The sequence below is a fragment of the Podarcis melisellensis genome, assembly GCF_964234715.1.
Source record: "Podarcis melisellensis genome assembly, chromosome: 14".
Lineage (NCBI taxonomy): Eukaryota > Metazoa > Chordata > Lepidosauria > Squamata > Lacertidae > Podarcis > Podarcis melisellensis.
This window is the reverse complement of record NC_138546.1, coordinates 38290048-38318042: the sequence shown is the minus strand read 5'-3', so window position 1 is coordinate 38318042 and position 27995 is coordinate 38290048. Positions and strand designations below refer to the sequence as shown.

Genomic DNA, 27995 nt, shown 5'->3' with positions numbered 1-27995 from the left:
TATAAAGGGTCGCGGCCGCCCCACTGCCTCTCGCTTCTCGCTGCTAGTTTAGGCTAGGCTTGCTGTGTGTTCCCCGGAGGGGACGAGAGAGGGATCATTCCTGTCGCCAGAGCCGCCGAGAGAGAGGGATGCTGCGCGTCCGGTGCTTGCGAGGAGGGAGCCGGGGAGCCGAAGCCGTGCATTACATCGGGTCCAGGGTAGGTGCGGAGACCCCGGTGCGCGCGATCCTAAACCCAGAATGACCTGGGCGCTCGGATGGCTCGCTCTGGGCAAGGGGAAGAAAGAACAGTTCTCCAAGGATCGAGGCCGTGCGCCTTATATATATGGGTGCAACTTTAACAAAAGTATATTTTTAAATATTCTTTTCTTTAAAAGCAACCCCGTCTCACTTTGCGCCATGAAAACATGCTAGAATTTGCAATGAAAAGGTTTCTCTCCCTTGGGACGGTTTTTAAAAATTAACATTCGACTACTTTCTAGGCTAAACAGTATTTTAAACCAGAACTTAATTTGGGAGGAAGAAGGACATGATTGGAGGGAAGTGAATCTGTGCATGTGCAGAGTGCAATTCGCTTGCCGCTGGACGCTGCTTGGACATCAGAGCAGGGCTTACGGAGTAAGAGCGTGACTTCGCTGAGGCTTGGAGACGCTCTTATCTTCTCCTTTTCGGAAAGGGGCCGGGCTATGATTAACAGCTTCTCTTAATTCCTCTTTCTAGGGACTGGAAGGAGTGTGCGTGTCTTGAGAGAAAAGTGGAATCTGGCAAAAAGTCAGGATTGGATGTTTGGAATTTCCAACGCAAGCACATTCTTGCTTTTGAAATTTGCATTGGAGAGCTACCCTTGCTGAATATGAATTTTTTAAGACAATATATTTAACTTGCAGGTTTAAATGCCTTAAAAAAATAAGGGAAATGCTTCCATTTTTATAGAACTATTTCCATAACTCAACTTCTCCAACATTCCATAATTTGGGGTGTGTGTGTGTGAATGGTTTAAATTAAAATATTGCTTACAAGTTTGGGAACCAAATCCAAATTCACTTGAAACTCTTCCCCTCCCCCATCCCATTGTCCAAATTGCTTCCAGCTATTAATTGACTCATCTCTGGCCCTTTGTAGGGTATAAAATATATATATTTTAACCTGATGCTTATGTGTGCATAAAAGAAAAAAACAGCTTGCGAAGGTAATTTCTTCTTCTTGAGCTGATGATCACATTGCGCTAACCTTAACCAAGCCAGTCTCTGCTCACACTGCAAATCCTTGCAATAATCATAATTGCAAGAGTTGGAGCTTCATATTCTGTGGAGTTGTGTATATATCCGAATGGCATATGCAGGGCAGGTGAGAGACACAGAGGGGCTGCAGGTGTGTTTTAAAGTGGCTGATTGGACACGGGGTTCGGTACTAGCTGAACAGCATCTGGTATGCCACTTTTGCAAAATAATGCAACTCAGTGGTGCAGAATCTGCTTTGCACACAGATTCACTTCCTGGTATCTCCAGGAAGAGCTGGGAGAGAATCTTGTTTGAAACCCTTGATTGGCTACTGCCAATCAACATAGACAAGGCGAACCCAATGGCCTGACAGCTTCCTGTGTTCCTCTGTTGCTTCCTAGGCCCCTGTCTTGTCATGTAAAATCATAGAATTGTAGAGCTGGTAAAGGTAAAGGTAAAGGGGCCCCTGACCATTAGGTCCAGTCATGACAAACTCTGGGGTTGCGGCGCTCATCTCGCTTTATTGGCCGAGGGAGCCAGCGTACAGCTTCCGGGGTCATGTGGCCAGCATGACTAAGCCGCTTCTGGCGAACCAGAGCAGCACACGGAAACGCCGTTTACCTTCCCGCCAGAGCAGTACCTATTTATCTACTTGCACTTTGATGTGCTTTCAAACTGCTAGGTTGGCAGGAGCAGGGACTGAGCAACAGGAGCTCACCCCGTCGTGGGGATTCAAACCGCCAACCTTCTGATTGGCACGTCCTAGGCTCTGTGGTTTAACCCACAGCGCCACCCGCGTCCCTTAGAGCTGGAAGCGACCCCAAATGTCATCTAGTCCAACCCTTTGCAGAGCAGGAATCTCAACTAGAACATACATGACAGGTGGCCATCTTGGTAAAGCTGCTTTGGGCACAGTTAGTGGAAAGGCAGGTATGGATTTTTTCAAATAAGCAAAGCAATGATGGGTGTTATTTTGTAAATCTGATTTGACTAAGAATGCCCAGTAGGTACGTGATGTGAACATGCTCAACTGTCTCTTTCTGCGCCAAAGTCAAAATGTTTTATTCGGCTTTACGCCCATCATGAAACACACACAATAAAAACAAAACAACCCCCCCCAAAAAAATCAAATAAAACAGCAGACTCGTACAAACCACAAATAATATAACACAATTCACAACTCACAAGGGCAGATATTAGCCATTCATAAGAAAAGATTAAGATTAAGATTAACAATTTTTAGGCACTACATTAAAATCAATATCTGATGTCATTATAGAAAATTCTTATAACTATCAATAATCAGCTAACATTCCATTCCGTCTCTTGTACAAGAGGACGGCTGTTAGGAATTTAGCAACCTGTAGGGTAATATATTTTCTGCGCCTTTGTGTGTACCTTTGGTTCCCAAACGGCTTAGTTGTCGAACAAATCGACTCCCGAACACCGCAAACCCGGAAGTGTTCCAGTTTGCGAACATTTTTCGGAAGCCCGACATCCAACTCCGTTTCCGCTTGAGTGCAGGAAGCTCCTGCAGCCAATCGGAAGCTGCATCTTGGTTTTTGAATGGTTTCAGGAGTCAAACGGACTCCCAGAACGGATTAAGTTCGAGAACCAAGGTACCACTGTACAGTGGTACCTCGGGTTACGTATGCTTCAGGTTACATATGCTTCAGGCTACATACGCTTCAGGTTACAGACTCCGCTAACCCAGAAATAGTGCTTCAGGTTAAGAACTTTGCTTCAGGATGAGAACAGAAATCATGCTCCGGTGGTGTGGCAGCAGCAGGAGGCCCCATTAGCTAAAGTGGTGTTTCAGGTTAAGAATAGTTTCAGGTTAAGTACAGACCTCCAGAACGAATTAAGTACTTAACCTGAGGTACCACTGTAATCTGTTGTGAGCGAGTTAAGGAAGGTGCTGCCTTGTCAACAGGACTTAACTTCAAGTCCAGGAATGTGCACTTTAGCATTGTGGACTCTCTCAGAGCATTCTTTCTCAGCCAGGTAAGAAGTTCGCCTCCAACATGACTTGTCTTACCAGGGAGGTGTCAAAGTTCAAGGTGCGCCATTCTTCTCAGATTGACACATAGCAGTTGTGTTGACAGCTGTCAACACAACTCTTGCCCCAATCTGTCCATGTCTGCTAGTTGTGAAGCTGGCTATGTATTTCCTGCGGTAAGCAGAGGTGATATGCATCTGAATACCACTTGCTGGAACGGGTGGCGCTGTGGGTTAAACCACAGAGCCTAGGACTTGCCGATCAGAAGGTCGGCAGTTCAAATCCCTGCAACAGGGTGAGCTCCCATTGCTTGGTCCCAGCTCCTGCCAACCTAGCAGTTTGAAAGCACATCAAAGTGCAAGTAGATAAATAGGTACCACTCCGGTGGGAAGGTAAACGGTGTTTCCGTGCGCTGCTCTGGTTCACCAGAAGCGGCTTAGTTATGCTGGTCACATGACCCGGAAGCTGTACTCTGGCTCCCTTGGCCAATAAAGTGAGATGAGCTCCGCAACCCCAGAGTCAGCCTGAAGCTAATGTAAAGGTCAGGTGTCCCTTTACCTTTACTACATTTAGGGAGGCCACTGTTGTGCTCCTGTCCTGCTGCCTTATACTGAGCCGCTTATCCATCTTGCTCAGTATTATCTACACTGACTAATAGCATCCTTCCAGCATTCCAGACTGGTTTCTCTCCCAGCCCTACCTGGAGATCCTCAGGAATGAACCTGGAATCGTCTGCATGCCACGGAGATGCTACTTGCACTGGGCTGCAGCCCCTCCTAAAAAGCCCAGTCAAAGGCGACTATGGGGTTGCGGCGCTCATCTTGCTTTCAAGCTGAGGGAGCCGGCATTTGTCCACAAAAAGCTTTCCAGGTCATGTGGCCAGCAGGACTAAACTGCTTCTGGCACAACGGAACACCGTGATGGAAACCAGAGCACATGGAAACGCCATTTACCTACCCACTGCAGTGGCACCTATTTATCTACTTGAACTGGCATGCTTTCAAACTGCTAGGTTGGCAGGAGCTGGGACACAGCAACAGGAGCTCACCCCATCTCGGGGATTCAAACCGCCGACCTTCCGATTGGCAAGCCCAAGAGGCTCAGTGGTTTAGACCACAGCGCCACCCGCATCCCTCCTAATGCCTGGCTGGCTGCAGAATGCAAGACCAGAGAGGATGTTGGTATGATCTAGCAGAGTGCGTATGTTCCTTAAAGTACAATTACAGCTAGCATATTGGCCACATCTGGTGTGTGCACTTCTTTAAAAAATTATTTATTTATAGGATCCTTTCTCTGGCCCAGGGAGAGGACTCTGCCCATTTATCTCCAAGCAGATACACTCTTAGGATTGCTTTAGCCCTTACACCCAAAGCCCGGATTTGTGGCAGGCTACTTACTGTAGCGGTTCAAATCCCCGCGATGGGGTGAGCTCCCACTGCTCAGTCCCTGCTCCTGCCAACCTAGCAGTTCGAAAGCATGTCAAAGTGCAAGTAGATAAATAGGTACTGCTCTGGTAAAGGTAAATGGCCACGACTGGACCTAATTGTCAGGGGTCCCTTTACCCTTTACCTTACTTACTGTAGATGCCACTGATGTCTCCTTGTGTTAGAGCCAAGATCTGACCTGTCTTGGGCGGGGCGGCGGCAATTGTGTGGCTCCCCTTTGCATCTGCCAGCATGCCTCACGTAAAGGGTAAAGGGACCCCTGACTATTAGGTCCAGTTGTGGCCGACTCTGGGGTTGCAGCGCTCATCTCACTTTATTGGCCGAGGGAGCCAGCATACAGCTTCCGGGTCATGTGGCCAGCATGACAAAGCCACTTCTGGCAAACCAGAGCAGTGCACAGAAACGCCGTTTACCTTCCCGCCGGAGGGCTACCAATTTATGTACTTGCACTTTGACATTCTTTCGAACTGCTAGGTTGGCAGGAGCAGGGACCGAGCAACGGGAGCTCACCACGTCGTGGGGATTCGAACAGCCTGATCAGCAAGTCCTAGGCTCTGTGGTTTAACCCATAGCGCCACCTGCATCCCACGCCTCACGTAGGGAAGGGTTATTTCGCTCCCGCCCTTCCCTCTCTTTTGCTGAGCCAGCAGGCATGCATACTCCTCCCATATTGGGTCGGGGAATGTTGATCATTAACAGTCTGCAACAGGATAGGGCATATTTGCTCATCCGCAGCTTCGCTGTCTAGCCTTTCCCAACAGCTGGTGTGGAACAACTGCAACCAGCTTCTTTTTAGTGGCTTGGAATGCTCAGCTTTGCAGAGCAGGGAGAAATTGCCCTCAAGCCTGATCCAGTTATGCCAGAGCAGTTTTTGGTTTTTGGGGGGAGGGGAGCAAGCCAAGCGTATATCCCTATATGTTGTGCCTTGCATGGAGGTAGATGCCCCATGCTTCAGAAAAGTGCCTTCCACTGTGTACACAGGCACTGGAGAGCTGGAGCCAATCATCTCTCCCTTATATTCTACATTCTGGGTAGGAAGCTAAGCCCCTGCAATGTGGCCCTCCAAGCCTCCTATCTGGCCCTTCCCAGCTGCACCCTACACTCTACACAGGCAGTGTTAGTAACTCAGATATATAATCTAGGCACCAAATGGCTCCTTAAACCAGGGTTAGTGTTGCCAAAATGGAACGCCTAGTTGCCATTTCTGGGCCAGACGGCTCAAAAGTCATATTTTTCAATGTGACTTTTTGGTTCCTGAAATTTATTCTCATTGTGCAGATGAAATATAATGGGTGGAAAATTCTGCAGGATGTGTTGCTGATGTGTGTGAAAACAGTCAAGGGAAGCTTTTAATGACTGAGGTATTTTTAATCTTTTGTTGGAAGCCACCCAGAGTGGCTGGGGAAACCCAGCCAGATGGGTGGGGTATAAATTATTATTATTATTATTATTATTATTATTATTATTATTATTATTATTATTATTCCCAGGCACGTACCTCCAGATGATGGAGACGTTAGGCCAGGGGTCCGCAAATTTTTTCAGCAGGGGGCCGGCCCACTGTCCCTCAAACCTTGGGGAGGGGCATTGGACTGTATTTTGAAAAAAAATAATGAACGAATTCCTATGCCCCACAAATAACCCAGAGATGCACTTTAAATAAGAGCACACATTCTACTCATGTAAAAACACACTGAGTCCTGGACTGTCTGTGGGCCGGATTGAGAAGGCGATTGGGCCAGATCTGGCCCCTGGGCCGTTAGGCGGCATTCTGCCCCCTCCCCCCGGCATTTTCACTTGGTTGCAAGTGGCCAAAAACCAGGTGCAAAATGCACTTGGTGAATTCCAAACTTTGCAACCTGCTTGAGTGATTTTGCCTGGCTGGAATGTGTCCTTGAGCTGTGACCAGAGCGATGCATGAGTGTGCCTAGAAACCAGCCTCATACAAAAGGTATTATTTATGTTTTTAAAATCACTATTGCCTCCTTCCACTGCTGACATGTGGCACACAGAAGGTTGCCCAGAATAGACCTTGGCCCATGGGCTGCAAGAGTTTCTCCACCCGTTCCTAAATGAGACAAGGTGAAGCAGCCTGGATGAAGAGCAGTGCAAGACCACCATCGCTCCAGTCCTCATGCAGCAAAATGAGTTCCAGACCAGTCCAGCATTGCTAAATAAACGTCAGGGGAGATTGTGCCAGACAATTTCCTGCATGTCTCAAGTTAATTGGAACAGATCCTCCAGAGTGGCTGGGGAAACCCAGCCAAATGGGCGGGGTATAAATAATAAATAAATTATTATTATTATTATTATTATTATTATTATTATTATTATTATCATCATCATCATCATGGTGTCCCTCTTTTCCAGGGACAGTCTCAAATATCCAGGGATAGTCCCAGATTTACAGATTTCTGATTTGATGCCGGAATGTCCCACTTTTCCTTAGGACATCCCTATTTTCATCAGAGAAATGAGTTATCCAACTCCATAGAATCTGAAGACAGCCCTGTATAGGGAAGTTTTAAAATGTTTAGTTATGTTTTTATATATGTTGGAAGCTGCCCAGAGTGTCTGGGGCAGCCCTGTCAGATGGGTGGGGTAAAAAGAGTAAAATAATAATAATAATAATAATAATAATAATAATAATAATAATAATAATAATAATAATAACGAAATAGGACGTCCCTATTTTCATCGAGAAATGTTGGAGCGTATGTTGGAAGTATGGGGAGAGCCGTGGCTCTGTAGCAGAGCATCTTTGGTAAAGATCCCTCTCCCCAGTGAGGTGTGTTGTGTTGTGTCATGTCCTGGCTTGGATACGTTTACAGTAGCAGCTTTTGTTGACTGCTCACTCCCGGTGCTGAAATTCTTACTGCTTGCTGTTCGTGAAGCGCCAGCTGCTGGCCCCGCTCCACCAAATGTTTTCTGGTGATATGGGGCAGTCGGCACAGTTGCTCCCCTTCCTCGAGCGCTTAGCGTTTACTCTCCCTCTGCAAATAGATGCTGCACAGATCTTGCATGCAACACAGCCCCTCCTATGGAGCTGCTGAGAGGGTTTGCGGGCCCCAAAGCAAACCCAAATCAGGCCCCATGCTTCTGGTCTGGGGTGTTGGGGACGGGACTTGTGTACACTTTTGTGCCTGCACCTGATTTCATTTACAGCATTTTCAGAAAAATAAAAAGTCTCTTGGGGACTTTTTATGAGCACAAAAAGGCAGCAGTGCTTGAGCTCGTTCCTTTTTCCTGAGCTGGGTTTCCTGAACTGGGTCTTTGTGCTTTTGAGGTTTGAGAGCTCTCTTCAAGCACAGGAAAATAAATTGCGCTGTTCAGCATTAGTCTTCCAATTTTTGTGCAATTAGCATGAAGGGCTAAGAAATCACGATTCTGCACATTGCTGGTGCAAACAATCTCACACACGAGGAGTTCATTTGCACAGGTCATGCATGAATCTGCTTGCAAGTGGGTGAGGCGCTAAAATTTCCTTTAAAAAAAAAAAGAATCTTGCCATTCAAATACTCGAGGCAAATGAAATGTAGAACCTTTCTTCCCTAGAAGAGAATTGTTGTCTTGGCCACTGTGAGGATGGAGCTTCTTGGATGTGTGTGTGTGTACAGTGGTACCTCAGGTTACATATGCTTCAGGTTACAGACTCCGCTAACCCAGAAATAGTACCTTGGGCTAAGAACTTTGCTTTAGGATGAGAACAGAAATCGTGCTCTGGCAGCACGGCAGCAGCGGGAGGCCCCATTCGCTAAAGTGGTGCTTCAGGTTAAGAACGGACCTCCGGAATGAATTAAGTATTAACCTGAGGTACCACTGAACTGTTGAGATCATGAGGACTAGCCCCTTGGCTCTTCGCTTGGCAGAATGATGTTTAAACAATCTAAATTAATGAAGTGATCTCCGCCCCACTTTTTGTTTTTTCATTAAAGCTTGGACGCGTCTTCACAGGATGGGTGCAGCGAACTTTCCAGAGCACCCACGCAGCTGCAGCCTCCCAGGCGACCTGTGCTGTTGCTGATGAAAATAACAAGGCCCCTGACCCTGTCCCCGAAGATTGCCCTGTTTGCTCATACAACGAATGGGACCCACTGGAGGAAGTCATTGTGGGGAGAGCCGAAAATGCCTGCGTTCCTCCTTTCTCTGTGGAGGTCAAGGTAAACCATTTGCTGTCTGCGTCGCAAGACTTTATGTATGCTCTTTGCAGCTTCCCACTTTTGCAAACGCTGGAGAGGTTTTGCAATAACAGGCTTTTACAATGTCTGTTTTGTTATGAGTACCGAAGACTTTTAATAGCAATTGCGGGATTCTTTCTGTCTGCGTCCCTGCCTGCTATCCCCAATCAACTTGTAAATAAAAGTTATTGCAAGAAAAAAAATGGCTTGCTTCCAATTTCGTAGCTCTTGCAAGGAGGGAATTGCAGGCTCAGACAGACAGTCTGCATCTAGAGTAGAAGCCTGTGTATCATTCATAGAGTCCTGAGTTGTTTAAGGCTTTATAGGTCAAAACCAGCACTTTGAATTGGGCCTGGAAACTAATTGGCAGCTGGTTTAGTCAGTGTAATACTGACTGTAAAACTGTTTTGCCCCGGTGAGCAGCTTGGCTGCCAATGTCTGCACCAGCTGAAGTTTCTGAACAGTCTTCAGAGGCAGCCCTATGTATAACACGTTGCGGTAATCTAACCCAGAGCATAAACAACAGCGGTTAGGCTATCCCTTTGCAGATATAGTAGGGGTGCAGCTGCGCCACCAGCCAAAGCTAATAGAAGGTACTCAGCGCCACTGAGGCCACCTGAGCCTCAAGTGACAGTAAGGGATTCAGAAGTACCCCCAAGCTGCATACCCGCTCCTTCAGAGGGAGTGTAACGCCATCAAGAGCTGGCAATCTCCCAGTCATCCAGTCTGGGGAACTGCCACTCGCAGGGTCTCCGTCTTATCTGGATCGAGCTTCAGTTTGTTGGCTCTCGTTTCCATTTCTGAGGCAAGACACCTGTCCAGCACCTCCACTGCCACGCCTGCAGATGTAAAGCAGAAATAGAGATTTGTGTCATCAGCATATTGTTGGCAACATACTCTAAACCTCCGGATAACCCTGTAAGTAAAGGGTGGCCAAGTTCTGTACAGTGGTACCTCAGGTTACATACGCTTCAGGTTACATACTCCGCTAACCCAGAAATAGTACCTCGGGTTAAGAACTTTGCTTCAGGATGAGAACAGAAGTCGTGCTCCGGCGGTGCGGTGGCAGCAGGAGGCCCCATTAGCTAAAGCGGCGCTTCAGGTTAAGAACAGTTTCAGGTTAAGAACGAACCTCCGGAACGAATTAAGTACTTAACCCAGGGTACCACTGTATTCTTGTAGTGGACCCGGGGGTTGGGCTACCTACTCTATGCAGCAGTTGTAAAAGTGTGGGGTTGAAACTTTATTTCACCCCACAAAATCTCTCCTAAGTGCTCAGTGTCTGTAGTAGTCAGCAGCCTGCAGTAGTAAGAGCAGCCTTCATCAAGCTGGTATCCTTCAGATATTTCGGAGTGCAATTTCCATTAGCTGACACGCGGAGGAAACATGGAAAACTGCTTTTGAGTCAAACCAGGGACGGGCAGTGAAAACTTTGTCAGGATTTTTTTTTAAAAAGACACCCTTGGGGCCATCAGATCTGGCACTCGGGCTCTGGTTGACAAGCCCATATTAATTTTATTATATCATGCTTCTGCACTTACTTTCACAGTTTATTTGGAAAGCAAACCCTAAACACGCTTGCTAAGGAGGAAGGATTACTGAGCACAATGAGAATTACTTTAGAGTCAACATTCATTCAGCTGTGCTGTCAGGCCAGCATTAGTTTTCCAGATCTTGTTTGACATTTGCATGCTGCCAGATTAATCTGGCTGCAAAGAACACTATCGCCTGCAGGTAGAGAAGTAAATACACTGATAATATTTGAGTGGCTTGACAGTTGTGTCGGCACATGGAAGCGATGCAGTTTAGCAAGTGAAGCAAGAAACCTCTAAGAGACGGAGCTGCTTCACAGGTCAATTTTTTGGGGGGTTGCATAGGGTTGCCATACAAAGGTAAAGGGACCCCTGACCATTAGCTCCAGTCGTGGCCGACTCTGGGGTTGTGGCACTCATCTCGCTTTATTGGCCGAGGGAGCCAGCGTACAACTTCTGGGTCATGTGGCCAGCATGACTAAGCCGCTTCTGGCGAACCAGAGCAGCGCACGGAAACGCCGTTTACCTTCCCGCCAGAGCAGTACCTATTTATCTACTTGCACTTTGATGTGCTTTCGAACTGCTAGGTTGGCAGGAGCAGGGACTGAGCAACAGGAGCTCACCCCGCCGCGGGGATTCAAAGCGCTGACCTTCTGATCAGCAAGTCCTAGGCTCTGTGGTTTAACCCACAGTGCCACCCGCGTCCCGTCTGGCAACCCTAGGGTGGCACAATTTAAAATGGAAACAGATGCCCCTAAATATTTTCTTGGATCCATGGATCCAAGAAGTGCAACAGCATTTCCTGTTCAGAATGAAGTTTTAGTCATGCTTCAGTCCTTCGTTTATTAGCATGCACCTCTTTTAGGAAACTCAGTAGAAGGAAAGTCCTCCGTGTGGGTGGGATTAGCATGGCTGTATGTGTTTTAGCAGAGGAAAATGCTCTCTTTAGCAAGGCTGATTTGATAGACTGATAATGGAAGATCAGTTCTTAGCACTGATTGTCAAATATGAACAAATGCCCATGACAGAGACACTAATATGCATTTTAATTGCATGTAGCTGATAGAGGGTTTAAATCTGTTGTGAACATGATGAAAACAAACAGAGTATGCATTTGACAGTAGCCTTAGTAATCATCACCATCATAATCATAGCATTTCTATAGGAACTTGAAGACATTCAAAATGTTTCACATAATGTTACGGCAAGCGGTATTTGTAGTATGATCAGTATTAATAGTAGTAATAATTCATTTATATATGGCACATATATAAAAAGGTATGCGTGTGTATGTTTGTTGTGTGTGTGTCTATATATGCACTGTGGTCTAAACCACTGAGCCTCTTGGGCCTGCCAAAAAGGTCAGCGGTTCGAATCCCCGCGATGGAGAGAGCTTCTGTTCCTCTGTCCCAGCTCCTACCAACCTAGTAGTTTGAAAGCATGCCAGTGCAAGTAGATCAAAAGGTACCATTGCGGCAGGAAGGTAAATAGCATTTCCATGTGCTCTGGCTTCCATCACGGTGTCCCGTTGTGCCAGAAGCGGTTTAGTCCTGCTGGCCACATGACCCGGAAAACTGTCTGTGGACAAATGCCGGCTCCCTCGGCCTGAAAGCGAGATGAGCGCCACAGCCCCATAGTCGCCTTTGCCTGGACTTAACCATCCGGGGTCCTTTACCTTTATACAGTATATACCATACTCTGCCACTTAGGTATGGTCGATCCTCTTAAATCGTAATTTAAATTGTAAGCCTCATAGGGGCAGCAGGGATCTTTTTGTGAAGGGGTTGTGGTATCACCATACTCTGTGAAATGCTGTGTCCATTGAGAGCACTACATAAATATCAGGAAACGGTGTTTCCAAGCAGACCCCTATAATCTCGTACTTGTGTGGCTTCTGATAAGACTCTCCAGGCCCCTGGAATGACACCAAGGGAAGTTTACGACACAGTTTCCCAACAGAGTTGAGAGGGAACTGCTTTTATATACAGTGGTACCTCGAGTTAAGTACTTAATTCGTTCCGGAGGTCCGTACTTAACCTGAAACTGTTCTTAACCTCAAGCACCACTTTAGCTAATGGGGCCTCCTGCTGCTGCCCGCACCGCCGGAGCACGATTTCTGTTCTCATCCTGAAGCAAAGTTCTTAACCTGAAGCACTATTTCTGGGTTAGCAGAGTCTGTAACCCGAAGCGTATGTAACCCGAGGTACCACTGTATTTTATTTTTAAAAGGGTCTTTTTATTATTTTTTTAAAGTGCATTTGTCACAGCCTGCAATGAGCGCTTTGACATGTAGGTTCCGAGTTGCTGAGCTGGCAGTCTCTGAAGGTCGTGCTTATGTTACAGGTTTCATTCCAGGCCATTTCTGAGTCTCCAGGACTGAGTCCTGCTGGCAGAAAATCTCGGGTTGTGTACTGTACATTTGGCCGCCACTGCAGCAATTCATCTTCTAGCTGTCTAAAGGCCTTCTTAACATTTCCCTACTGAAACTTAAATACAGTCACAGATGTTCTCTGTTGGCTGAGCTCACTGCTCTGCTGACCTCTATTTTTAGCAGCCGAGGAGGGGGGCAGTATTTATTTATTTTTTAAAAGCCACATTCACTTCTTCAAATACTTAATACGTGGCATTCACATATAATGAATTGCATATGTGCAAAGCTTGGCTTGCATTCTGTGGAAGGCGGCTGGCTACAACACTCATTCCACTACAGTGGTACCTCGGGTTACATACGCTTCAGGTTACAGACTCCGCTAACCCAGAAATAGTACCTCGGGTTAAGAACTTTGCTGCAGGATGAGAACAGAAAACGTGCTCTGGCGGCGCGGCAGCAGCAGGAGGCCCCATTAGCTAAAGTGGTGCTTCAGGTTAAGAACAGTTTCAGGTTAAGAACAGACCTCTGGAACAAATTAAGTACTTAATCTGAGGTACCACTGTACTAGCTTATGGGTTTTTTTCTGCATGTACATAAGAGGAAGGTGACAGATGTATTGTATTGGTACTTCTCGCTGCCGCGTCCCTGAAACTGGAAGTTTATTTCAGGCATTTTATACCCTGCCTTTGAAGGAAAAATGACCGTCAGAGCAGCTTACATAAATCAAGTACTAAGGTGCTTTCTGACTTGAGGCTCACTGTCTAAAAAGTCATGACATGTGAGGAAAAATGAACTGGAGGGAGGAGGAAGAAAGCAGGCTCAAAAAAGAAGAAGAAGGAGTTTGGATTTGATATCCCGCTTTATCACTACCCTAAGGAGTCTCAAAGCGGCTAACCTTCTCCTTTCCCTTCCTCCCCCACAACAAACACTCTGTGAGGTGAGTGAGGCTGAGAGACTTCAGAGAAGTGTGACTGGCCCAAGGTCACCCAGCAGCTGCAGGTGGAGGAGCGGGGAAGCGAACCCGGTTCCCCAGATTACGAGACTACCGCTCTTAACCACTACACCACACTGGACAATCATAATGCACGAAACAAATCAGTTACAAACATGCACTGCATCAATTCCCCTAGGGAGGGAAGAAACATAACTAAAACATCACAATAAATACAAACGGAATAAAATAAAAAGCTGCATGTGGAGGAGCGGAGACGCGAACCCGGTTCACCAGATAATGAGTCCACCGCTCTTAACCACTACACCACACTGGCTCTCAGACGTTCGGGTCAGGCACCCCTTTCCTCAGGCAGCTGACTTAATGGCAGTCACTCCACACAATTTCTACAAGTCTTAACTAGGGATGTTGAACAATTTTGATGGAAACAGGAGTAGAAATTGCCAATGTAATAATGTTCCTTGTGTTTTTATATTTTGCTAGAAGAAGCCCAGAGTTGCTGGGGCAGCCCAGTCAGATGGGCGGCATATAAATAATGGGGGGAGGCTGACACAAGGTTGCCCAGTTAACTTTGTGCTGAGTGGGGATTTGAACTCAGGTCTTTCTAGTCTAAGGCCAGGACTCTAACTACTATGGAAAACTGTCCGGCAATCGCTCTTGTTTATCTCAGTGGAATTTCTCCTGCTTGCAGTTGCAGTGGTGCCATGTGATTGAGGTGCCATGTGAATAGCAATAATTTTAATTTATTACCCTCACATGGCTTGGTTATGACAATTTAAAATACATTATTATTATTATTATTATTATTATTATTATTATTATTATTATTATTATTATAGTGGTACCTCGGGTTACAGATGCTTCAGGTTACATACGCTTCAGGTTACAGACTCCGCTAACCCAGAAATAGTACCTCGGGTTAAGAACTTTGCTTCAGGATGAGAACAGAAATTGTGCGGTGGCGGTGCAGCAGCAGCAGGAGGCCCCATTAGCTAAAGTGGTACCTCAGGTTAAGAACAGTTTCAGGTTAAGAATGGACCTCCGGAACAAATTAAGTTCTTAACTTGAGGTACCACTGTATTTGAATTTATTTACCGCCCTCTACCCGGAGGTCTCAGAGCGGTTCACAGAATAAAATCCAAATATAAAACCACAAAATACAAAATAAAAACAACAATCCAATAGCCCCCCCCCCCAAAAGCACATTTCAAAAGGGCATAGGATCCTCACAACATTTAAAGTAAGGCAATTAACAAACCTAGACAAGAGCCACTCATTGGAAAGACCATGATCTCAGAAATGTTTGCAGCAATATTTATTGGCAACCAAATTATCCAGGTGCCTTTCTGATACAAAGACAAAAATCGCTTTGAAATAAGAGTGGGAAGGGGAAAAATTAGCTGTGGTTGTTGAGCAGATGTAATACTATTCAAAAATAGTTTTAAAAACTTAGAATTACAGAAAATGCAATCACCTGAAAATACAAGTCCTATGAGATTGACATACTGTTTTTTAACTGTTAGCAGATGAATACGGTGATCTTTGCAATGTTAATATGCTGCTGGTTCATGTCTGCTTTTTCTCTGCTTTTTCTTTATTGATTACCAGGCGAATACGTACGAGAAGTACTGGGGGTTCTATCAGAAGTATGGAGGCCAGAGTTTCCCCCAGGATCATGTCAAGAAAGCAATCGCTGAAATTGAAGAGATGTGCAATATTCTGAAAATGGAAGGAGTGATTGTGAGAAGGCCAGAGCCACTAGACTGGTCGACCAAATATAAAACGCCTGACTTTGAGTCCACCGGTAATTGCTCAGTGACTTGGAATGTGTAGAATCGATTTAGAGCATGCCCACATCCAAGCCGTACATGTAAAGCCCATGGGAATCCTGGGAAATGTAGTTTAAGGGTGCCGGGAATTGTAGCTCTGTGATGGGAAAGCTGCAGTATTCTCCGGAGGAAGCCATGACTGCTTAAAACGTGCTTAAAATGTACATTGTGGATGTGAACCATGTCTCCGTCTTCTCATTAGTTTATAAAGTATTGTTTATTCGTTATTGATGAGATTTGTTTCCTTTTTAAAAAAGCACAAAAAAAACCTTAAAAGTCCTCGTGACAATTCATAAAGGACAACAGGAGCCTACTGTTAAGCAATTTAGTGTATTGCTATCTATAGTTTCACAGGCGATGCATGTTGTTTACAGTAAAACAGTACAGTCCCTTCTGTTAATCTAGATCAGGGGTTGGCAAGGCTTACTGAAATATACTCAGAGTCGAGAGTGGATTTCATGCTCTTTATTCAGCTCATAGTGGTGAGGAAGAATGGAAGTTCCCCCAGAATGTCTGCTTTATATACATTATTTACACAATGGACCCCATGTGATTGGCTAATTCTGGGATTCTCCTGTAGGCCAATCAGGTTGCACCTGGAGCTGGATTGGGTGGCTCCTGTGGACCAATCAGACTGCTGCATTCTGGATCCTATTGTTCTAGGACCAATCAGGCTGCTGCATTCTGGATCCTATTCAACTCAGTACATAACACTTACCTTGCCTCCATGGGCCAGATTGCGGGTGCGTGTGAATGTGTGTGTCCACGATTTTCATCATCTGTGTCTGCGCAGACGCAATTTCTGGCGCCACTCACGAGTCCCCACACTGCACTACTTCAGTTTAGCGCAGCACGTGGGGACTCGCCGAGTGGGTGGCTGGTTTGGGGGCAGCTTGTGGGCCGGTAAAACGACCCCTGTAGGCTACTTGTGGCCCATGGGCCTTAGGTTGTCAGCCCCTGATCTAGATCTTGCTAGGCCCACATACACATCACTGTTATGCAGTTGTGATGCGCTTTAGGCACACAGCGGAGCAGCCATGATGGATTAAAATGGATGACGCACTGAAATGTTTGTCTGCCCCATACAAACTGCTTGAACTTGAGCACACCGTTTTGCTGCTTTTTGATAAAGGCTTGGCACTCTGGTTAGAGTGGCAGAAACGCAGCCATGTCCCCAAAAGAAGGTTGGGTCATAACACATTTTGGCAAACCGAAGCTGGGAATCGTGTTGATTTGTTTTGGTTATGTTCAGTAGCCTGTGGTTTCTTTGTTGTTTTGCTTGATGTGTGGAAACATCACTCCCTCTTCCCCTGGGTTGCTACCGAGCAAAATCGAACCTTGACTGGGATCCAGTGTGCAGGATTTGTGCCGCTGTTGATTGGATCCCCAGATCAAACACTTTGTTTTTTTGGTAGGGATGTACGCAGCTATGCCACGAGACATTTTGCTGGTCATTGGGAACGAGATCATCGAAGCGCCGATGGCTTGGCGCGCCCGTTTCTTTGAATACAGAGCGTACCGGCCCATCATCAAAGAGTACTTCCGCCGCGGATCAAAATGGACCACAGCACCAAAGCCCACCATGGCGGATGAACTTTATGACCAGGTATTACACGGGTGGCGCTGTGGGTTAAACCACAGAGCCTAGGACTTTCCGATCAGAAGGTCGGCAGTTCAAATCCCCGCAACGGGGTGAGTTCCTGTTGTTCGGTCCCTGATCCTGCCAATCTAGCAGTTCAAAAGCATGTCAAAGTGCAAGTAGATAAATAGGTACCACTCCGGCGAGAAGGTAAATGGCGTTTCCGTGCACTGCTCTGGTTCGTCAGTCATGCTGGCCACATGACCCGGAAGCTGTACTCCGGCTCCCTTGCCTAATAAAGCGAGATGAGCGCTGCAACCCCAGAGTCGGTCACAACTGGACCTAATGGTCAGGGGTCCCTTTACCTTTACCTATTATTATCCTTTTGGCTTTCAAGGAAGCAACTATGGTGGCAGGAGCAAGGGTACCTTCCTGGTGTTATTGGAGTACAACTCCCATCATCCTTGACCATTGATTGGCCATGCTGGTGTTGGGAAAACGCCCTGGGAAGGCTGCAAACTTCCCCAGGTCTCCGGAGCATTCCCCAGTGGCTCTCTCTGGCTATAAATCTTCCTCAGTCCAGAGTGGCTGGTAACAAGTGACTCTTCTCTCCCCAAAAGAGCACACCAGTCTTCTGGTATATCATAGCAGAAGAAAGACTCAATTGTAGTTCTAAAACTACTTTATTTACAGTCTTATATACAGAGGGAGGCACATGGCGCTGTGGGTTAAACCACAGAGCCTAGGACTTGCTGATCAGAAGGTCGGTGGTTTGAATCCCCGCAACGGGGTGAGCTCCCGTTGCTCAGTCCCTGCTCCTGCCAACCTAGCTGTTCAAAAGCAAGTGAAAGTGCAAGTAGAAGGTAAAAACGGCATTTCCGTGCACTGCTCTGGTTCACCAGAAGTGGCTTAGTCATGCTGGCCACATGACCTGGAAAGTGTACGCCGGCTCCCTTGGCCAGTAAAGCGAGATGAGCGCCACAACCCCAGAGACTGGACCTAATGGTCAGGGGTCCCTTTACCTTTTATATACAGAGACTCCATCAGTACATCTGTGCTCTCTGAACACCAGTACAGTGGTACCTCATGTTAAGTACTTAATTTGTTCCGGAGTTCCGTTCTTAACCTGAAACTGTTCTTAACCTGAAGCACCACTTTAGCTAATGGGGCCTCCCGCTGGCGCCATTCTGCCGGAGCACGATTTCTGTTCTCATCCTGAAGCAAAGTTCTTAACCCGAGGTACTATTTCTGGGTTAGTGGAGTCTGTCACCTGAAGCGCCTGTAACCTGAAGCATATGTAACCCGAGGTACCACTATACAGAACTGCAACATACACCGAATTAAAACCAACTTCCAATAGTACAGTGGTACCTTAGGTTACATATGCTTCAGGTTACATACGCTTCAGGTTACAGACTCCGCTAACCCAGAAATAGTGCTTCAGGTTAAGAATTTTGCTTCAGGATAAGAACAGAAATCGTGCTCCGGTGGCGCGGCGGCAACAGGAGGCCCCCATTAGCTAAAGTGGTGCTTCAGGTTTCAGGTTAAGTACGGACCTCCGGAACGAATTAAGTACTTAACCCGAGGTACCACTGTACTCAGAAGGAAGAGATAACACAGACTTACTTTCTCATGCTCAGACACTCACATGATGTATACAAATCATAGTACCACTCGCTTGGATAGATAAAAATCCTAACAGTTGGCAGGGGCTGATGGGAGCTCAATGCCAACAATAATATCTGCAGGACGATCCATGTTCCTCACCCCAGAACTCAGCGTTTGGCCACAGCATGTCTGCTTTGGCAACCCTCCCTGCTAGAACTATCAGCCTTGGAAAAGCTTAGGCCAGGCTTCCTCAACCTCAGCCTTCCAGATGTTTTGAGACTACAATTCCCATCATCCCTGACCACTGATCCTGCTAGCTAGGGATCATGGGAGTTGTAGGCCCAAAACATCTGGAGGGCCGAGTTTGAGGAAGCTTGGCTTAGGCAGATCAGAGGTTGAGAAATGGCGCCATGTGATTGCCCCGAGTAGTGGGAACAGTCCTAGCAAAGGCCTGTGTATGTTTTGTCTTTCTGAAACCAGGATTACCCCATTCGCACTGTGGAAGACAGGCACAAGCTGGCTGCGCAGGGCAAATTTGTCACAACTGAATTCGAGCCGTGCTTTGACGCTGCAGATTTCATACGAGCCGGAAGAGACATCTTTGTGCAAAGAAGTCAGGTGAGCAGATTGGTTCCTTTTTTTGCAGTATATTTTTTTATATTTTTTTCAAACATTTGCACCATAATCTTCTTATCAAATAGTTACATTGTTTCATAAATTGACTTCCCACTCTCATTTCTGCAGTCTTTTTATTCAGACCGTCTCTACTGCATTATATCTTTATCTATTATACAAGTTTCTCTGTTGCAATTATTTTATCATTTTTTCTTTCTCTGCTTTTAGCTAGAATCCTGCCTTCAATTTCATTTGGCTATAGTATTTTTTAAAATAGTCCATTCTTCTATGAAAAGTTCACCATTTTGATCTCTTAATTTCACTGTCAGCTTTGCCATTTCTACGTAGACCAACAACAAAATTTTACATCCATTATTCGTTTTTTAGTTAGATTTATTTGTTGGTTAGTACGAACTTTTATGCCGACTTTGAAAAGCCTGCTGAAAACTTTTCTATTCCGCTATGCCTATGCAGACAATCAGTGGCGTAGCGTGGGTTCTCAGCACCCGGGGCAAGGCAAGTAATTTGTGCCTCCTAACCCGTGGATTTGCGCCCCCTAACCCCCAGATTTTGCGCCCGGTGCGGCCGGCCCCCCCTGCACCCCACACGCTACGCCAGTGCAGACAATTAAGAATACACCCCCCCCACAATGCTCTATTGATGTTCAATTTAAATATCTGCTTCTCTCTGTCCCTCCATTGTGTCAAGTTGGCGGAGTTTTGCACTTTGGGAATACGATGATCAGAGTTAATGCAGCGTGCGTTTATTAGCGGCGGAGTTTAGATGAGTGATTTATTTCATTCTCCCTTTAAAAAAGCTCAACAGCTCTTGTCAATTCTTCCCCCCAAAAAGTTCAACAACTCTGGTCAATCCTCAATGACAATGGATAGATCAGGTAGATCACTGCCATTTTTTTTAATACTGGGAGTAGATTGCAGTCTCTTGGGCGTTGGATGGGCCTGATATATGGCTTACTGTTGTTGCAGATATTTCTTCTGAAACAACTAAAAGTCTAAATCTTGCTCTCAAGGTTACTAACTACATGGGTATTGAGTGGATGCGGAGACACCTTGCGCCAGAATACAGAGTGCACACCATCTCTTTCAAAGACCCCAATCCCATGCACATCGATGCCACATTCAACATCATTGGACCGGGTCTTGTGCTTTCCAACCCAGATCGTCCGTGCAATGAGGTAAGGGATCTTCAGACAAACTGGGGGCAAATATATAAGAGCAGCCCTGTAAGATCTGGCCAAAGACTCATCTATTATTGCTATTATTATTATTATTTATTGAATTTATATATTGCCCTATACCCGGGGGTCTCGGGGCGGTTCACAGAACGAAATCAAAATATAAAACCTCAAAATAAAAACAGCAACCCAATAACGCCCCTGCCCATTTTAAAAGGGCATAGGATGTCAATCAAGTCCTGGTTAAAAAGGAACGTTTTTGCCTGGTGCCTAAAGGTGTCTAATGAAGGCGCCAGGCGAATTTCCTTGGGAGAGCATTCCACAGATGGGGAGCCACTGCGGAGAAGGCCCTGTTTTTGTGTTGCCACCCTCTGGACCTCTTAAGGAGGAGGCACACGAAGAAGGGCCTCAGAAGATGATCTCAGGCTCCAGGTAGGCTCATATGGAAAGAGGCGGTCCTTGAGGTATTGCGGTCCTGAGACATTTAAGGCTTTATAGTTCAAAGCCAGCACTTTGAATTGGGCCCGGAAACTAATTGGTAGCCAGTGCAGTCGGACCAGGATTGGTGTAATATGCTGAAACCGTCTTGCCGGTCCGGTGAGCCACCTGGCTGCTGAATTCTGCACCAGCTGAAGTTTCCGAACAATCTTCAGAGGCAGCCCTATGTATATTGCACGGCAGTAATCTAGTCCAGTATCTTTTTCTCACAGGGGTCAACCCATGGGAAAGCAGGACCCCCAAGCACAAGAGCACCCTCCCCCTCGGCAGCTTCCAGCAACTGGTATTCAGAAGCATCACATCCTCTGACCATGGAGGCAGAACATAGCCTTTGTGGATCGTAGCCCTTGATAGCTTTCTCCTCCATGAATTTGTCTAACCCTCTTTTGAAGCCATCCAAATTGGTAGCCATTACTGTTTCCTGAGGGAGCAATTTCTGGTGTACTTCTAGGCCTCCTCCCTGAGGTGCTAGCTGATTATGTGCAGGGAGTTTGATGCGGGAGAATATTCAAACATCCTGTTCACACACCTCCATTCTTAAAGTGGTAGAGTCCTGCCAGGAGAATGGGAGAGCCCTGTTTAAACAGACCCAACGGCCAGTCTAGACCAGTGTAGGCCCACAGGTGCTTTTGGGAAGCTCACAAGCCCAGACTTTTCTGAACCCTTTAAACAAGTCGCTAGGTTTCTCATCAGCAATTGTTAACTAAGCCAAACATTATTTAAGCCCTTGTTTTTGCAGCTGACCTTGGGCAATTGCGTGCAAAGGTTGTGGTTCCTTTTTACAGCTCTTAAATTTGTGTGGGTTAGGGTTAGGGTGCCGGATTTACGTATAAGCTAAACAAGCTATAGCTTAGGGCCCCACTCTCTTGAGCCCCCCCCCAAAAAAAATAAAGGAAAAGAAAGCTGGATATACATTTCCAAAATAAAAGATAAAAAACAAATAAAATAAAACCTACATGCAGCAACAGTGTTTTGTGTTGTGTAGGCTCCTATGATGTAATTAATGGGCTCCGCCTGCTAGCCTGCTCCCTAAAATATCACTGGTTTGCTATTATTATTTCATGTTATAGCAAGTTTCTAGAGACTAGATTATGAATCTTTGTAAACTGTGTTTCTAAATTAACTTTTGTTATTGCCAAATGCCAATGTGTTTGCATTATTAAGTTTGTTATGAATAAAATATTGTTTTAATTTAGAGCTTAATAATTATTTCACTATTAATATACTTCTTCTTAATTGTATTTCACTATCAATATACTTCTTCTTAATTGTATTTCAATTCAACAATTGCTTTGATAAAATACATATTTTGTTATGTACAAATGGCTTTAGATACCTATTAGGTCCATAAATTACCATGTAGCATATATTCAACTGAAAAAAACAGCAGCAATTTGTTGTTGACAAAGGACAGCTAGACATATAAAGGGCCCCATTACCTTCAGTAGCTTAGGGCCTCATCAGACCTAAATCTGGGCCTGCGTGTAGCATATGGAGAATGTGTTTATCTACATGAGAGGAATGGCCTACAAAAGCTGGCATGAGTGCTAGAGGAGAAGAAATTAGTGTGTTGCCCTCTTTTAAAATATCTTGTCCGGTGGGGGTGCTAGAATCATCTGACGGGTCTCTGTGGGAAGGAGAATAGTGGAGAAGATGGACATTGGGTCTGATCCAGGATAGCTCTTGATCTTCATTTGCAGTGGGTGGCCAAAGGAGGATGTCAAGTGTTTTCTAGGGTGCTATCTGCACTATAATTTAAAGCAGTACAATACCGCTTTAAACAGTCATGGCTTCTATGGCAACCTTCCTTAGTAAAGATGGGAGTAAGGTAACATGACTGGATTTTGGGGTGGTTTTAAAATTTTGACTCTCCCTGTCTAAATTTTTAGAGGTCTGCATGTCTAGGCCTGCACTGATTGCATGTCAGTTGCGAAGTACAAAGTACAATGTCATTGCATGTGAAATATAATATATTGAAACTAGATCCCATTGGACTGTAAACATTTTAAGAATATTTGAGCAATTGGAAAATATTAGACACCAGTGTCAGCACAATACATTTAGCTCCAGACTGAGATTGCATTCACACAGCAGTTTATTCCATTTTCACAAAATGATTCCCTAGCTGATAATTTCCACATTATTTTTCAGCTTTCACACAATGTAAAAGCCACCTCTGGAGCTATTGTGCTGTATAGTAGCACTCGCTTCCATATTATTTGCAAATGGATTCTTTTCTGGAAGCAAATAACATGGACTTGACTGCTAAACTTGAACTATATTTCACTATAGTTACAGAAGAGGCTTTTACGATGTGTGAAAGCTCAGATATAATGTGGAACTTAGGGGAAAGATTGAAAATGGAATGAACTGCCATGAAAAAAAGGATGCTCGGTGTCTTTCTTTGATGTGCAAGTAGAGAGCCCTCTTGTGATGAAAACTAAGCAATGCAACTTCTGCAAACAATACTACATTTTCCCATAAAGACCTTGGGGCCAAACTAGATTTGATGCAGAGTGCCTATTTTCATTTTAGCATGCATGCATTGTAACATGCAAATGCCAAGAGCAGCAATGGCAATCATAATAAGGATTGTAGGAGGCAAGGCCATGGGTTTGATCCCTATATGGGTGCACATTCCTGAATTGTAACGAGCTGGACTACTAGATTATCAATGGAGTCCCTTCCAACTCTTTTTTTAAAAAAAAAAAATTAAATAATAATTTTTATTGAATGGTTTTATGTTACAAAAAACAATACAGCCATACTACCACTAAATATAATTAAGAAATAAAAATTACATACATCGATAATTAGTTTGTTATTTGTTACCGTCTTATTTTCTCCCAAACATTGCATACAACAACACACATATGTGCAGACACCCGCACAGAAAATGATAATAATGAAAGTAAATATTTTTTCCCCTTTTATCTTCCAAAATCTTTTCTTCAAGTTTGACTTCCTGTCAAGTCCCTTTGCATATGTTTTATCTTACATTTGAATGTACACAAAGCAATAAACCTTTCTATATAATTTTTATAATACATTCTGAAAACATAATAAATCCTTAATTGTAGCCCACCTCCTTTTAGTTCCTTTATCACTCGAATGCTAGCACGGAGTCAAAACTATTATTGTATCTTTGAACATATTTTTTATAATCATCCAATTTTCCCGCTAATTTTTGCTATTATTCTTAACCCTTTCCTCTCCTTCTGTGATCCCGCAAGACACAGCCTCTTCTGTGGGTGCTTGTTTGCATTGGGAATAAATCCCACAATGCTTAAAAAAAAATCCCAATTTGAATCTCTATCTCTTTTAGATCGATCTCTTCAAGAACGCAGGCTGGACGGTGGTTCACCCTCCATTGCCCCTGATCCCTGATGGTATGTTTAGCTTATTCCCAATTTTGAAGACCAGTTGTGCAAAGCAGAAGTCCCAGACTTCATCCACCCAATGGGAGTGCTAAATATTATTTCCTGTTTATATTTGCATCCAGACCACCCACTGTGGATGTCCTCGAAATGGCTCTCTATGAATGTCCTGATGCTGGATGAAAAACGTGTGATGGTCGATGCCAACGAAACTCCAATCCACAAGCTGTTTGAAAGTCTCGGTGGGTCAAAATGTTTAGGGATGTGTATAGTTGCCAGGAGAGGTTATATTTATTAGATATTATCCTTCCTTCCTTCCTTCCTCACGCTTGTGAGTTCAGCAGAATGCATCCCTTTGCAGCTTAAAAGGGAAGCTTAGATAGGTTAGTTTTGGCCTTTTAATTTAAGTAATCCAGGATACTTTAAGGAAGACTGGATTTTCCTGGTATTTCCTATGTTCTTCTCCCCTGAAAACAATAATCACTTATTTTTTTTTAAAAAAAGTAAAACAGTCTTGTAAAAAGTAAAAAAATGACATTTACTCATTCAGTATTCCCCATTGAAGAACAGCAGAGTTAACAGCAGCTTTGTTCAGGCAGGCTTAAAATGGTAATCCAGTTACAAATACATACTTTGGTCTAGTTCAAAATGGAGTCAGTGTGGCTCAGACTTAACATATATTATACATTGCTGGAATGAGGCAAAATAGCAAAGAGAAACTGCCCAGCCAGGTGAGGAGATTATATGTGGCTACACTTTCCCACTGTCAGGGAACATTGGGAGTGGCTCTTAAGAGTTCTGTCTAGCAAACTTACAGGAAAACTCTATGAGCTTCAGCTCCTATCATGTGCCTGTCTAGCAAATATGCATTGTTGGTTTGATCGCATTGTAAATATCCCATGCAATGTAGTATGTAAAGGTAAAGGTAAAGGGACCCCTGACCATTAGGTCCAGTCGTGGCCGACTCTGGGGTTGCGGCGCTCATCTTGCTTTATTGGCCGAGGGAACCGGCGTACAGCTTCTAGGTCATGTGGCCAGCATGACTAAGCCGCTTCTGGCGAACCAGAGAAGCGCATGGAAACGCTGTTTACCTTCCCGCCGGAGCAGTACCTATTTATCTACTTGCACTTTGACGTGCTTTCGAACTGCTAGGTTGGCAGGAGCAGGGACCGAGCAACGGGAGCTCACCCCATCGCGGGGATTCGAACCGCCGACCTTATGATAAGCAAGTCCTAGGCTCTGTGGTTTAACCCACAGCACCACCCACGTCCCTAATGTAGTGTGTAAGTGAAGCTTAAAGGCGCAGCTAATTGGTAGGGCTGCAGTCGCATGACAGAGAAGGTGATGAATATGGCTCTGCCCCAGGGCCTCTCTAGGCCAGAAACAGGAAAACCTGTGACCCCTCTATGCAGGTCCTACCATCCTTGCTCATGCTGGTTGGAGCTTATGGGAGTTGGGATCCAACCATCAGGTCACAAATTTTCCCATCCCTACTCTCTGGCAACTCTTAAGGCAGGTGTGGGGGACTTTTGACCCTCCAGATGTTGCTGAACTTCAAAACCCATCACCCCTGGGCCATGCCAGCTGGGGAAGATGCAGAGATATGAAAAACCAGACTTAAGCCTGGAAAAATAAGAAATTTGAGAGAACTGAAATTGACTGAGCCATTTGGGGGTAGCTTAGCCAAAATGGCCTCACAGGGGGATTCCCACTGTTGGGAGAGGGGGGTTCAAGCCCAAATCTCCTTGAAATATGCCCCAAACACTCTATGACACTGCACTATGTTATAAAGATAAAAAAGGTAAAGGACCCCTGGACGGTTAAGTCCAGTAAAGGCGACTATGGGGTTGTGGCGCTCATCTCGCTTTCAGGCCAAGGGAGCCAGTGTTTGTCCACAGACAGCTTTCCGGGTCATGCCTTCCCCTAATGTAATGTCTACTTTTGACAATAATGAGTTAATTCCTTGCTCTGGGCAATCCTAGCTCTGACACAAATTATTTTTTTAATGAAATTACTACCCCACCTTTCCTCCCAATCTCATTTTGCTGCATTCACTGGGGGATTATGACACTGGTCATAATAATTTGTTCATAAACTATTGAATTCAGTGGGTCTAGGTTAAAAAGGTAAAGGACCCCGGACGGTTACGTCCAGTCAAAGACGACTATGGGGATGCGGCGCTCATCTCGCTTTCAGGCCAAGGGAACCGACGTTTGTCCACAGACAGCTTTCCGAGTCATGTGGCCAGCATGACTAAACCACTTCTGGCACAACAGGACACTGTGACGGAAGCTAGAGCGCACAGAAATGCCGTTTACCTTCCCGCTGCAGCGCTACCTATTTATCCACTTGCACTGGTGTGCTTTCAAACTGCTAGGTTGGCAGGAGCTGGGACAGAGCAACGGGAGCTCATCCCATCACAGGGATTCGAACTGCCAACCTTCCGGTCGGCAAGCCCAAGAGGCTCAGTGGTTTAGACCACAGAGCCACCCGCGTCCCCTGCCTGTGTTGTAAATGAAGGAGGAGCTGGCCATGGTACCAGACATACTTGCACAGCTCCTCATAACCCTGTGTGTAAATCTGAGTCAACCTTCACCAAAGAGTCTTGCTTCGCTTTCTTTTCCCCTGCAGGCATTTCAACAGTCAAAGTGAACATCCGCCATGCCAATTCCTTGGGAGGAGGCTTCCACTGCTGGACCTGCGACATCCGCCGCCGTGGTACCCTGAAGTCTTACTTTGATTAGGAAGGGTGCAGCTTTGTGAAGCTGCACGCGGTTAAGTTTGCATGAGCTAGGCGTAGGCAAATGAAGAAGAGGAGATCGGTTTCATCTTTCTGCTTAAAAAGGGTGCGAGTGCATGGACTGCAATACTTGGGACAGTGCCCACCTCCCCACCCACCCCAACGGAGGTAACAGGAACATTGTGCCCTAAGAGCCTATTCACACATTACACAGAGGCAAGCCCAAGATGTGCCTGTATGTTCCGTTTATTTTGTTTTTCCATTCATGCATATATTTGTTCAGAAGTAAGCTCCACTGTGCTGGATGTGGCTCATTTCCAGATGCACAGGATTGCAGCCTTAAATCACTAAATCCACTTATCTTTTTTAAAAAATTCCCTTTTTAGAAGATGCCTACATTTTCAAAAGGCTCCTGCTACTCTTGCTTAGATCCAGACTGTTGGTTGCTGTTGGGTCCCAACTGAAATCAGTAGAACGCTCTGTTGGTTAGAGCATGGCGCTGATATTGCCAAGGTTGCAGTTTCAGTCCCTTCCATTTCTACAATTCTATGGAAGTGACCTGCTGCTGACCTTATTTCCATAGGACCTCAGTGCATCTGACTTACTCTGAATCTACAAAGCACTGCTGAAACTTTTGTTACGTGAATACAATACTGATAACGACACACACGACGTAACAGGCTGTATGTAACTGTGTAAATTCTATTTCAAAAAAACACCAATTCAACGTATCATATCACAATATGTAATTCCATAGACCAATTTATCATATGAGCATAACATATTCTGAGAGATTAAAGTCCAGCGGATTGATCAGGAGATACAGTCTATTCAGTTCTTATGTTAGCAACATAAGATC

General features: G+C 45.3%; 1 protein-coding gene across 1 annotated transcript; it reads left to right on the top strand.

Annotated features, from left to right (window-relative positions):
• Positions 1–44: 44 nt before the first annotated feature.
• On the top strand, positions 45–27995 carry GATM (glycine amidinotransferase). Its single transcript, XM_081888696.1, has 9 exons — positions 45–197; positions 8598–8822; positions 15304–15499; positions 16940–17130; positions 19192–19329; positions 20357–20521; positions 24345–24408; positions 24522–24638; positions 27028–27995. Exons 1-9 carry the CDS (start codon positions 129–131, stop codon positions 27138–27140), a joined length of 1278 nt encoding a protein of 425 aa, XP_081744822.1. The 5' UTR covers positions 45–128; the 3' UTR covers positions 27141–27995.